The sequence below is a fragment of the Mytilus trossulus genome, chromosome 8 (genome assembly GCF_036588685.1).
Source record: "Mytilus trossulus isolate FHL-02 chromosome 8, PNRI_Mtr1.1.1.hap1, whole genome shotgun sequence".
Taxonomy (NCBI): Eukaryota; Metazoa; Mollusca; class Bivalvia; order Mytilida; family Mytilidae; genus Mytilus; species Mytilus trossulus.
Window position 1 is genome coordinate 28,334,150 of NC_086380.1, and position 14,356 is coordinate 28,348,505.

Here is a 14,356-nt window from a genome sequence, read left to right on the forward strand (position 1 = left end):
ACCAACACAAAGAGGACTGTACAACCTTACACGGTCGAAAAAAAACCAAAAAAATATACAAATGCATACAGTTTACCTCTATCATTTAGCACGGATATATTTTAACCAAACATAACCACAATGATCCATTTGATTGCATTGAATTTGATCCTTGAGGTTGTTGGAAAAGAAGTACAAATCCACAATTGGCAATCGGCATTTGATTATATAACCATACTGGCATCCCCTGTTGTTGTGGAGAGACGATTACAGTCCGTCGGAAGGGGACGATAAATGGTTTGCATGTGTTAAGAGAGGGCCTAAACTCTTGTCCTTTAAAGATACCATAGTAGATGTCGAAAAAGAGCAGGCGAATGACGACACAAAGCACTCGCAACCGCAAAGTGGAAAGGGATTAATATAAGTTGCGATAACTTATTTTCCAATCCACTATATATAAATATGTTTAAAATAATAAAATTTAAAGTCATTACACCCGTAACTGGTTGAAGGTTATGTACATATATATTCATTAACAGGGTATGTTTTTAGTACCTTCAATGCAATATCAGTTCACTCATTTTTCTTTGTTATGATCACTTGTGCATTAATATGTTAAGCATGCGTATGTGCTGTCTACTCCAGCATTTCATTTTTCTGTGAATGCAGAGAGTTACATATCAAATTACAAGCATGCAGCCTTTTTACATTCTTCGATACATAAGTGGGACATTTGCAACTTGTGAAGTCACCTAGTAAAACAATATGATCATGAACTGATTCTGCAATATTTGTGTATATTATTTCATAAAATGTCAACCTAACAGAAAATCTAAATAAACTTTAACGATTGTCTGATTCAGATAAAAAGGAAAACTACTTGAAAAAAATAACAATTGGCATCAAGAGAAAGTAGATATTGACAGAAATTTATGGCATAATGACGGACAAAGATGGAAATCAATAATGATACACACTTTACCGATGCATTATCTCGTGAAAAGCAGAAACACAAGTTGTTTTTGTTATCTGTGAATACAAAAGGTTTATCACTATTCTGACACTCTTATTAGTAATTTGGTATGCCTGCCTACGATCATGACTATAAATAGTGTTTTACAAATATTGATCTTTACCTTGAATAATGCATCGGTCAATTACTGTCAATTATCATACATGTGAGCATTCATATCAAATGATTAATACTTTTTTTTTTTTTTGTTTAACAAAAATTGTGTCAAAGTAATGCAAACAAATGGAAACTTGTTTTAGTTCATGTGTACTTTAGTAGGTCCAAACAACCTTTCCATGTGAACACTATTCAGCAGTAAAAATCAAGGTAAATCATGGTTCGAATGACGTTGGGTGCATGCGCGTTCATGTGTGTGTGTTTTTGTGCGTGTGTACGTTCAGTAATAAACAGCATAACTTTATATTGTTTCAAATTTAAGATAATATTAGAATGAAAACAAAAACGATAAGAAAGAAACAACATTTTTTAAGTTTTAAGTAATACGCCACTATCTATAATAATTCGTTTTGATTGTCTGATATACGAAATTCGCTGTATGCTGTGCAAAAGTAGTTTTTCTTATAAAAAACGATTCATCTATTTATCAAAAGAACATTGCTGCTATTTACACGATAGAGTGGTCTACCATTTAACGAACATGAAGTAAACACCACCTTATCATTGCCTAAAGTATATCTCTATATTTATCTAAATAAACTTGTGTTAGATTGCAATTTTTACGAATAGCGTAAATATTGATACTCCACTATACATATATAGCCCTTGGCAACAGTTGCATTGTATTTCGTAGTGGACCTCTAGTACACAATACATGCTATATTAAATTACACAGTTACTTGCTTTCTCTTAATTCTAATTCTAAAATAATTTCTCTTTGCAACATATGTTATAAGGCCCGACATATTATTAGCCAAATCAATCAAGTTGTAACACAACTTCAAACTACAGGTGATTGATTTCGAAGATTATCTGGGGAACGGACTAAGCGCAACAAAGAAGACGTAAATGCTGTTTCAGACTAAGTTAAGCCTTTGGGGTATTTGTTACAAATCAGAATGTAAAGACTGGCCTGGTCTATCAATACAATTTTGTAAGAAGTATAAAAGTCGGATCTCCTAAAAAATAGTTCAACAATGTCAAAAAAAGCTATATTGAGTACGAATCGAACTGAATCAAATGATAATTGCAGACTTTTCTGTGTCTTCGAACAGTATGTTTTATTCAGATTCTGAGCGTACCCTCTGCTGAAAAAGACAAAAACATAGCTTCTGATACAGTGTTTTCAGTGCAATGGAGTACAACCTTCTAGGTGGACAAAGAAAAAAAGGAATGGTGTTAGATTGATGATGTTTATGTGTATCTCTTCTGACTGATACTGCGTTCAAATGACAGAAAACAGTGATATTCATTCATGTAATGTTTGGAACTTTTATTTCAAAACTCAGACTTATATATACCTGTTTATTCGTTTGAAAGAATTAATACTTTCAGACGGCAGATGAAGTTTTATGGAATGAATAGTGTTCTTAACGGTAATATCCAAATATTTCCTCCAAGAAAAAGTTCTAAAAGAGGGACGAAAGATACCAGAGGGACATTCAAACTCATAAAATTGAAAATATACTGACAACGCCATGGCTAAAAATAAAAAGACAAACAGACAATTAATAGTACAGAAGACACAACATAGAAAATTAAAGATTAAACTGTATCATTAATGAACTCTCTCAAACAGTAAGATCAACTACTGTAGCATATATGTACAGTGTATAAAATGGTAAAGAAATACCATTAAAAAATTGTTTCAGTTGTAAAAAAGATATGTTTTTTAAATACATTAAAAGGAATAGATAACGATTTTAATTAAACAATGTTAAATAAAACTATACAAGTAAACATCAATTGATGCAAAAATAAGCAACAATTAATAATAACTTCCCTAATCAAATACGGTTTACTAAGATAATTCAATGGAGCACAAAATAGAGGTTGTAAGCTCTCTCATTGTACTGGTCAGAACATTAACTCACCGTAGATAAAATCAAAATTACAAGATGGACAAAACATCACTATTTAAGAAACACATTAGATATTTACTGCTTTACATTAAGGATATTGAACACTTTTCTTATGATGATTATCTTTCGGTTTAAGTGGTTTATTTGTCTTCTAATTTTTTTTAAGCATTATCCCTGATTACACAATGAAAATATTTTCCAAAATATGAAAGGGAATGCAAAAGACTATTTTCTTTGATAAACAATTATATGAGCACGATGACAATACAATCATACATTATACTACAGTATCGGTCTATCGGGGTCGATATGTACATATAGGTTAGATCACATGTACATTTGTAGGTACATAATACTTGTGTTCACCTTTTTACACATGTACATATATTAAATGATTTATAACTTAAAAAAAATATTTTTTTCACGTTTAAGGTTACGTATATAACCTTTTCACAATGAAATGGATTGCAGAACTTTTAATTATAAAATGTTTTCACATGACTGCAAGCATATGTATAAAAATAGAAAAAATGATTTATGAGGTGCAGTCATATTTATGCCCCGCCTCAGTAAGCTGAATGATAATATACAACTTATTGTGCAGTGCGACCAAATGTATGAACTATTCGGCTGTACGGTATGGGATTTGTATTTGTGTTTGCTACCGTTGCATCAGTGTTCGTATCTTTCGTTGATGGAGCTGGATATCTACAAATACGACCTCCCTCAGCGAAACAATGTTGCTATGACAACATAAACATTGCTCATTTCAGCTATGAAAGGAATCAATGCGAAGGTAAGATATAAAATAATTAAGAACATTTGATTTGATGTATTTAAACAAAATATTACAGACATTAACCAACCACAGTAACATAACTACAAGCTCATAGTTTAAGTGAGGCGCACAAACAAAAATACTATTTATACAACAAATAAAGTGTGGGAATTCGGGTATGCGTTATTAAAAGGTCTTTTCGATGTTTAGATTTGGTGTAGGAGAATTTGCGAACATTTATTCACACTCATCTATAGACTATGGTTATATAATGGAATTAAGTATAAGCTTTATAAGATATATAGTTTGTCAAGTACATTTGACAGAGAAAAAAAAATTAAGAATGGAAATATGCCAAAGACACAACAGTCCTACCAAAAAGGAGAAAACAGCCAAAGACCACCAATATACTTCCAGCACACAGGAAAATCTCGTACCCTGATGCATGTCTCTGTTTTTTAACCTTACTTATCCTCTTCATTCCCAGTGGGACAAAATGCCTCAGGTCCTAAGAAAAATGTGTACTAGTTCAATTATAATAGACGTCATACTAAACTCCGAAATATATAAATGAACAAGAATTAAATTTTGTGCATGACTAATAAGGTTAAAATGCTCATAACTCGGTACAGGCGCAACCAGGCGGTGGGGTATATCATGTTTTGAGAGACGTCAACCCTCCCCTACACCGTTAGCCAATGCAGAAGCATGACAGATTATTACTAGGCATTGGTAAACTATCTTCATAAAAAGTTATCAAAGGTACCAGGATTATGATTTAATACGCCAGACGCTCGTTTCATTTACATAAGACTCATTAGTGATGTCAGATCAATATTGTTATAAAGCCAAACAAGTACAACGTAGAAGAACATTGAGAACTCAAATTCCAAAATGTTCTGCCAAATATAAAATTATATTAAGCAAAACAATAGCTACATGTATTCTCAGAACGTTAATAATGCAAAACATATTTTCAGGACCAAACGTTTGGTGTAGAGTCCATCCGTGTTGGACGACATGTGGGTCCCAAAGGCGACAATCTCCAATTAACATCAACACAACAGAGACTTTTTATACAAGTTATTCAAAGCTAGAATTTGATAATATTGACAAAAGAGTTCCTGCGAATATTAAAAACAATGGTAGGTAGCAATACTAGCATTAGATAGACTACAAATCAATCAGCAAATATCAATATTGTATATACTAGTAGCCGAGCAAACTGTAAATTGTTATTTCAAATAGATAATTTTATAAATTTAAGCTACATTGTTGTTATTGACATGTTTTTATCGTATTATTATCGACAGCTAAGCATTTTTTTTTAATTCACTTATCTTCACTTCCTATTTTTAAACAATATTGAAAAGCAATGTTGTACGAATTTTATTTATGAAATGCTAAAAATCCATAAATTGTTTCCAAAATAAAATTAAAAAGACTTTTAAATAAACCTCATGCATTTTATATGTCTTCTAATTCTCGTGTCGTTATCCTGGAAACAGGTCATTGCCCGGATTTTAATGTTGACGGAGAATTTGATGACGAAATAACTCTATGTAATGTTCCTGAAAGACCAAAGGACAAAGAGTATAATTTTGCCCAGTTGCATATTCACATTGGACGAGACATAAATAAGGGTTCTGAACATTGTATTGACAACAATTTCAAACCTATGGAGGTGAGTATCTAAATTACATTAAATAGGAAATGTATTGTCTTTCAGAAATTCATAGAGATGTCTTGCAAACTCGCAATTTTGTTAGATGTTATGCGTTTACCAATACAAAGAAGACTGTAACACCATACATGGTTTCGAAACCACCAAAATATATACAAATGTATGCAGTGTACATTCATAGCACAGATACATTTTAACAAGATTTAACCACATATATTAAGAATATGACGCGTATGCACTTCAACCAAAATCAGGAATGATATGATAGCTCAGTATGAGTTCAACATATCCTGCCTCGTAAGCGTCAGTCGTATGTTTTATCTGTGTTACTGTGACCGTTGTCCTTCTAAGATAAATGAATTTATAACTTAATGTGATCATGAGAGTAAGTTTTATACAAAAAAGAATATTTAGGATTTAGATATTAACTCCCACCTACTTTTTGAAAGTGTCATTTTAGTCATTATAGAAAATCAACCAAAGAAAAATACATTAATCCCGTAAACAAGTATAGAGGTGAATAAAAAATGTTCAACGAATATTTACGATTAATGTGTGAATGACCTAATCAGACCCGATAAACGTTTTTAAAGAGAAACATCAAATAAACAGAATGAAACTAAAAAAAAATATAATAACACATTTGCACAAATTTGTTACACATGTTAATGATAAGAAAGATTTAAATCCTGCCTAGCAATCTCTAGAGTGAAACTGACAATAATAAATACACAATGTGTTTTTTGTATACTTGCACGTTAAATCACAACAAAACTGGTTTGCTAATTGGTATTGGTGTTGCATCTCTTGTTTTATCATTTATTATGTGTACATAATTTATATATAATGTGTCTATTTCATAAAGGGAGGCACTCGTCAAGCAATGTTTTTTCAAGCGATTTATAACAATTTGAATAATTATAAAACATAATTTTAATTAGACAAAAGTTCGTATATCCCTCAATGACAAGGTGACACTCATGTTTATTTATTTATATAGTCCGTATTACTTATCTTTAACCTATTTACGCTTCAACGTTTTAACGCATTCTTGGCTTTCACAGAAGAGGTGACAGATACCAAACAGACAATACAATTCAATAATAAACTGACAACGCCATGGCAAAAATAAAACATAAAAAGTAAATAACAGTATACAAATGATTAGAGGTTGTAGCGATCCTAATAAAGGTAAACCAAGAAAAGTTCGTTTTATTTCAAGAACTTAATACGTTGTCACATGAGTTCGTTCTTCTCATGATTTTAGGACTTTAAATACTAATTACTATCTTGCGTCTCCTAAGTACTGACTTATCCCACTAAATATATAAAGAGACTTAAAGAAATCTGGTATCCAATAATATGATGATTTTAACTACTAACTGACTTCTCATTATTATCAGTTAGTTCTACTGAATGTTTAACATGTAAAATGATACAGGTCAAAAAGATGAGTCTGCATATATATCTTTAAACGGAGATATACCACACAAATGTATGTCTATATATTGTCCGTAATACGCTATCTTGATAATTATCCTTATAAACATGGTAATATCTCGTAATGATAAAAAAACCTCTATTTCCAACAATTTATTTATCTATATGCCTCAACAGCGGGTGACAGTTACATAACAAATGCTTACATTTATTTTTTAAAAAACCAAAAAAAAAATTATTGGCTGCTTTGCTTGACCTTTGATATGGGATATTCTAAATTTCATTATGCAAGGTTGCTAAAAGTATAATCCTACATGCAAATGAATTCACTATTTGCAATTCCAGAAAACAAGTCGTGTTATCATGAAACTATTATGTTCCAGGCTCACATGGTGTTTTACGACAGTGACTATGATGATGTTGGGGAAGCTAAACCACAGAAAAATGGACTGGTAGTGTTAAGTGTTATGATAGAGGTAGGAGTGTAATGCACAATACAGAAGCTTCTTTTCAGGACTTTTTGTGATTAAACTTCCTGTAAGTTGTTTACGTTTTTGTCAATATCAAAGTTGATCAATTTTCGACGGTCGTGTACGATTTAAAATAAGACAAATATTAACGTGAATATTTTAGTTTCTGAAATGTCGGATAAAACTAAAATAATACAAGAATGATACAATAAATGTAGACGAGTTCTTACAAAAGAGAAACGAAAGATATCAGATGGACATTTAATTCATAAATCGAAAATAAACTAAAAGACCCACGTCTCACAATAATAAATATAACACGATATCACAGTAGCATGGGTTCGAATCCCGGCGAGGGAAGAACCAAAAATTTGCGAAAGCAAATTTACAGATCTAACATTGTTGGGTTGATGTTTAGACGAGTTGTATATACATTATGTAAACAGCCATGTATCACTATCATTGATGACGATCTGATGGATACATCTGTTGTAGAGTTGTCACTGACTCAGAAGTACTTATGAATATAAATATTTTCTGTAACTGTATCTTACATTAATTTGTAGGATCCTTTACTATAGATAATTTAGCGGATCTGTAACAATAACATCTTCATGCCTTATATATCATGTACTGTAGTACGCCGCTAGATTAAAACTGACGTGGAAAGGTAACACATGGCCTGCGAAAGCTCTATTTTAGTAGAGCCCAGGTGGTCGTGTGGTCTAGCGGGACGGCTGTAGTGCAGGCGATTTTGTGTCACGATATCACAGTAGCATGGGTTCGAATCCCGGCGAGTGATATATATACAACTCGTCTAAACATCAACCGTACAATGTTAGATCTGTAAATGTGCCTTCGCAAATTTTTGGTTCTTCCCTTCCCGGGATTCGAACCCATGCTACTGTGATATCGTGACACCAAATATATATATATATCGTTCTAATTTTCATAAATACTTGTATTAGGATATCATAGTTACACTGTAAACTATATAATTGAAATAATCTGCATTTCATATGTAATAATTCATAAGCTAGTATATATATATATATATATACATGCTATATTATTTCAGGTAAACGGTAACTCACACGAAAAAAATAAATGTGGGGTAAGTTGGAGACTCGAATACTATAAACAATTTGTTGACCGTTAACTCTCGTCTTTCAAATACTAGATGGATTTCTTTTACATAATTTTTTATAACTCTAACATATATAATATTGGCCACCGGTTAATTATAGAAATGTTTGTGTCTATAACGTTAACTCACAATACTTGAACGTGTCAGTGTAACTTTAAACGTGTAATAAACTGTTCATAATCAGTTACAATCAAGCAGAAGAAGTCTGCAATTTGTATTTCGTATTTTTTTCAAAATGAATAATGATTAGGGTTGAGTTATTAAACAAACCCAAACAGATGAAAATCATAATTATATTTTATCTGTATGCATTGAACGAAGCTCTAAACGAAATAACTGTTTAATGCTTTACAAATTATTGTATTGGTAGGTTGATGGGAAGTGTAAAGTCAGATTTGCAAAAAAGCTTAGTAAACTAATGGAAAAGTACTATAAAACAGTGCGAGAATATCCTACCGAATCAATACCTGCTGCTTTCTTTGACAACCTGCGTTCTCCTCGTAGAAGTAAGCATTATTCAATTTAATTGATATCAAAAACATTAATTCGAAGAGACAGGAAACATTTTGTCAGATATATAGTAAACACCCTTTAATTAAATAGAAACCAAAACTTAAATTCTAAGAGAAATGTCACGTATCTTCAGATATAAGTAGTCCGCACATATTATTGATATGAAAATCATTTTCTTGATACACGAACTTACAACTGTTTTGTTATTGTCAGCGACGACCATGCGCCTAGAATATTTAACAGAAGTTTTCTATCAAAATCAATTTCCAAATGGTTCACTAAGAGCGTGTAAACTTGTATAGTCAAGAAAGCTTTCCTTAATATAGGGGGAGGGTTGAGATCTCCCAAACATGTTTAACCCCGCCGCATTTTTGCGCCTGTCCCAAGTCAGGAGCCTCTGGCCTTTGTTAGTCTTGTATTATTTAAATTTTAGTTTCTTGTGTACAATTTGGAAATTAGTATGGCGTTCATTATCACTGAACTAGTATATATTTGTTGAGGGGCCAGCTGAAGGACGCCTCCGGGATCGGGAATTTCTCGCTACATTGAAGACCTGTTGGTGACCTTCTGCTGTTGTGTTTTTTTTATTTTGGTCGGGTTGTTGTCTCTTTGACACATTCCCCATTTCCATTCTCAATTTTATTGTTTGTTTCGCATACTTATTGCATTTCCGTCATTCCTTTCTTTCAATTATATCTAGACAATTGTACGAACAATAAATGTGGTCAGACGCCAAGTCCAGACTTCATACAACAGAGATGCGAAAAAGAACAGCAAAACGACAGAACCGTTAGAGTTACAGAAGGTATTTCTCCTCTAGATGTCCTTCCGTATGACAGAGATCGATTCTACACGTATGCAGGGTCTCTAACTACACCTCCATGTTATGAAACTGTACAATGGGTTGTTTATAAATGCCCAATTAAAGTTTCTAGCAAGGCAAGTATACAAGTATATGAATTGGAACAATTTACTTAGCTTTTTAAAAAAAGTGCAAATCCTGACATATTCCTGCTAGACACAAACAAAGAAGGATTTATAACGTGTTGTTTGTTGAACAAAACCTGACAGTTGCACGTAAAAAGGCGCCACGGTAAGATAAGTCTATAAATTAATGTAATAATGTGGGAGTAAACGAAAGTTTTTGTCATAAATTATAATTGAATTTTTATCAATTAAACAGTTTCATATTTTCTTTGTCAGAGCCTATTATAGCCAATTATACGGTATTTCTGCATGGTTGAAGGTCGTACGTTTGCACATAATTGCTCAAATCCACTTTTTTAAACTTTGGTGGATAGTTTCTCATTGACATTGATACCCTATCTTCGGCTTAAGTATTCTTATATAAACAGTTCCATATACAAACTATTTATTACCATACGCAGGTTTTCTGTTGCATTTACCTTTCGTATTGTCTTTGTTTATGCGGGAATTTCTCGCTATATTGAAGACCTGTTGGTGACCTTCTGCTGTTGTTTTTTTTCTATGGTCGTGTTGTTGTCTCTTTGACACATTCCCCATTTCCATTCTTAATTTAATGTTTATTTGTTATATGAAAATGAGGGATGAATACTAATATGTGTTATGCAATAACTAATTAATGTTTGTCTTAATAAGTTTGAGGACGACAATACTGACATTTTTCGTTGATTTTTACTTCTATATTTACTAGACACAAAAAGAATTTATCAAAAATATCATTTTTAACAATGTTTTTTCAGTTTTGTATTTTATTAAACAATGACAGAAAAGCATAGCAACTTAACAAAGATAACAGATCACAATTAATTTTCCCTTTCCACGGACTGTTTGAAGATGCCGTTGTTAAAACCAAAAGTTGTAGAGTTAATATGTCAACTTCTTGAGTTGATAACAGCAGTCCAATGCATCCGATGCATCGATACATCTAAACGCTGAATAAATGCTTGTAGAATGGTATTTCGCTCTTCCACCAACACGGCTCGTAGCTGGTTGACTGACTCTGGTGGCTAATGACGTTTGCTTGCATGTTTGTCAAGTTCATTCCATAAATGTTCGATGGGTGATATGTCTGGCGATAAAGCTGGCCATGGAAGAATATCAATGTTATTCAGCCCAAGATATTGTGTACATACACGTTCAAGATGACACCTAGCATTGTCCTGTTGGAAAGTATGCAGATTTCCATGCCTTGCACTAAATGATTGTACAATTTGAGAGATAATTTATTCACGATAATGAAAGAAAGTAAGACTTCCGTTTATGAACTTCAAGTCAGTGCGATCACAATGCGTGATTCCAGCCAAAATTATCACACCACCACCACAAAAAAAGATCACATTCTTCCTTGGAATATGCCTCCCAGGTGTTTGTCTGTTTGTTTGCGGTTATCTAGCTGGCAACAAACGATCCCTGAGATGAGTTAATCTTATGTGACGGTCTTGGCATGTTCGGATGACATAAATGTGGTTTCACTAAAATTTCAAAAAAATCGTCTAAAAAACGTTATTTTCCGGTAGAACAAAACCAAAAGTGCAGTTATAAACATACAGACTTATGACTCTTTTCGAACATACTGCTAGTCGCAATACGTAATGTTTTGATAATACAAATTATTATGTAAAATTGTTGAGTATCGTTTCTTCGTGTGGCTAGTATACATTATGGAGCAGACTTTAAGATTATGTCACGTATTCAATTCATACGCAATGCATCTTGTTCATTGTTTATATATCATTTAACATGCATCTCATTCATGTTAGACTTTTCGCCTATTTTTTATGTCGCCAAAAAGTGATACAATAGAAAAACTAAGAAATTATAATGAAATTATCAGATTAAACAAAACAGATGTGGGTTGTAAAACAGTGTTCTTAAAGTGATGAATTCAACTTTCCAATTGTGAACTTTCAATTTCTAAGTAGCAACATTCCAGCAGCACCTGCATACGGGGTATATATTTACAAATTGAAACGATATTCCCGTGCTTCCATTTACTATCATAATGATTTTCTTGATAGAGGGTTCCTGCTCACAAGGAAGCTATTAAACCAAGAGTTCTAAATGGTGAAGTTGAAATCATCATTTTGTAAATTTTATGGACGCCATCACGAGTTGGTTGGCCGTTATGGAATAACCGTTTTACAAATGATATCGGATATGTTCCTTACGTCGTAACTACAATCCCCTTCCATTCATGAATGTGACCTACCGAATTAGACTATTTATCGGATGTGTTATCACATAAGCAACACGACGGGTGCCGCATGTGGAACAGGATCTGCTTACCCTTCCGGAGCACCTGAAATCACTCCTAGTTTTTGGTGGGGTTCTATGTTATGTCATGTGTCTGTTTGTCTTTTTCATCTTAGCCATGGCATTGTCAGTTAATTTTTAGATGTATGGGTTTGCTGTCCCTTAAGTCTCTGTCGTCTCTCTTTTATGATAACCTCAGTTTTGAATGAACTAATAGTAATGATGAAGAAGGTTAAGCTTATTGATTTTTTGTAAAGCTTTCGAAAAATAGTGCTTACTATAAACACTGTGACTGGTGCCATATATTGAAATTATACATCTTACCTTTCCAGATCTTCTGAGTTATTTCCTATTTTAAAGCACGCTGTTCAGTCTAATGTTTTTATCAAATGTATTACGTTATATGCTATGCTTTCTCCAGATCTGCTTTGGCCTATCTCTTATCTTAGTGTGTCTTTGGTAGCCTCCATTCCTTTTTTTTAATATTATATTATATTACTGTGAAACTTGTTATTACTAATTTTATCACATGTCATAACAATGTCGATGCATAGTTCGGTATTCTAAATGGGAATTGGGTAAATTATATCAATTTATTTGTTTTCATTTTCTTCAAATTAAATAAACTTTGCCATAATTGCCATGCAAATTCAATTATCATTGACTCAATGTAAGTATTTCATTAGTGTCTACTGTATTTTTAAAGGCTTTTAGAATGTTACAGTTGGTGCAAGATTCAAATCATTTCCCCCTTACGCATCTTGGTGTACGGAGACCGATACAGGTAAGGAACGATTTAAGAAATAAAGTGTTTTCATGAAACGTTACTTAAAAATGACGAGACACCAGTAAGATACATATAAATATATTATTGTGTCTGGTAGAGTTCATTGCAGAGAGCATAGATAAAATGTAGACACACAATTGTGCGTTCTAAATTTGTTGCATGGCTTTTGAAAATTTAACATTTTTTTATTGAACACAGGTTTACACAAATTATACGTAACATCTTCTGTTGTAATTATTTTTCTAATTATCGACACACAAATAGCAAGACGGGTCTCTAAAATTGGTTTCCAAAAATATTTAAATATAACCAACACTGATGACATCTGAATTTAGGAAATCTAGATGAATCTGGTTGAGAGAGACCTCAGGTAAGGATGAATGTTGGATCCTGTTAAAACCTTTTAACTAGATGCATTTGTTTGCACCTGTTCTAAGTCAGCAATTTGTTGTTCACTGATTGGCGGTTTTTCCCTGTGTTTGATAAGTGCTTCTCGACAATTTTTGAGAATTCAAATTTAGCAAACACTAATTTGTAAGGGAAGTATGGAAAGTAATACTCATTTTTAACGCATAAACAAACGACAACCACTGACATTACATATTATTTTTACATCAACTTTAACATTCTTTTACTTATATTCAGAGTTGTGTACATATAATCTGCCAAATAGCAATGAAAAGAGTATAATCAAATTTGTTTAAAAAAAAATGCTATATACATGTTTGGCTACACATCTCAATTTTTTGTTTAATTTCTCACATCTGAATTTCGTGTTACTTACAAAAATACGTTTAAATGCCCAATGAATCATTGCCACGTTTTTTTTTCTAATAAGTAGCTACGTATAAGTTTAGATTCATTGAGATAAATGCCTATGACCATGATGACTAATATGTGTTTGTTTTTTATTTTTTCAGAAAAATAAGAAAGTAGTTGTTTACCAAAGTTTTAAGAATTAATAAAAATATGAAATAAAAACAACTTTCTTAGTCAATAGGAATTTAATTTCACTTATTATCAAAGATAAAAAGAGTAAAACAAAGTAAATAAAAACAAACAAAAACAACAAATTTCAGTTTACAAAAAAAAATGGACACTAGAGACTAAATAAAACGAACTCCACCAAACATTGGTGATAATCTCATGAGCCCCAAGAAATAGGAGGATGTGCATATTCACCGACACTTGTGAAATATACACACTATAAGAGTCATCCACTATAATGGTGTTTGTCTGTACTTCCTCCTATTGTTAGGAGCACACACAT

General features: G+C 32.4%; 1 protein-coding gene across 1 annotated transcript; it reads left to right on the top strand.

Annotated features, from left to right (window-relative positions):
* Positions 1–3,669: 3,669 nt before the first annotated feature.
* On the top strand, positions 3,670–14,048 carry LOC134680768 (nacrein-like protein). The gene is made up of 9 exons (XM_063539996.1): positions 3,670–3,826; positions 4,789–4,953; positions 5,317–5,492; positions 7,316–7,408; positions 8,481–8,516; positions 8,920–9,055; positions 9,763–10,001; positions 13,006–13,083; positions 14,007–14,048. The coding sequence occupies exons 1-9, from the start codon at positions 3,670–3,672 to the stop codon at positions 14,046–14,048; spliced, it is 1,122 nt and encodes a 373-aa protein (XP_063396066.1).
* The last annotated feature ends 308 nt before the right edge of the window (positions 14,049–14,356 follow it).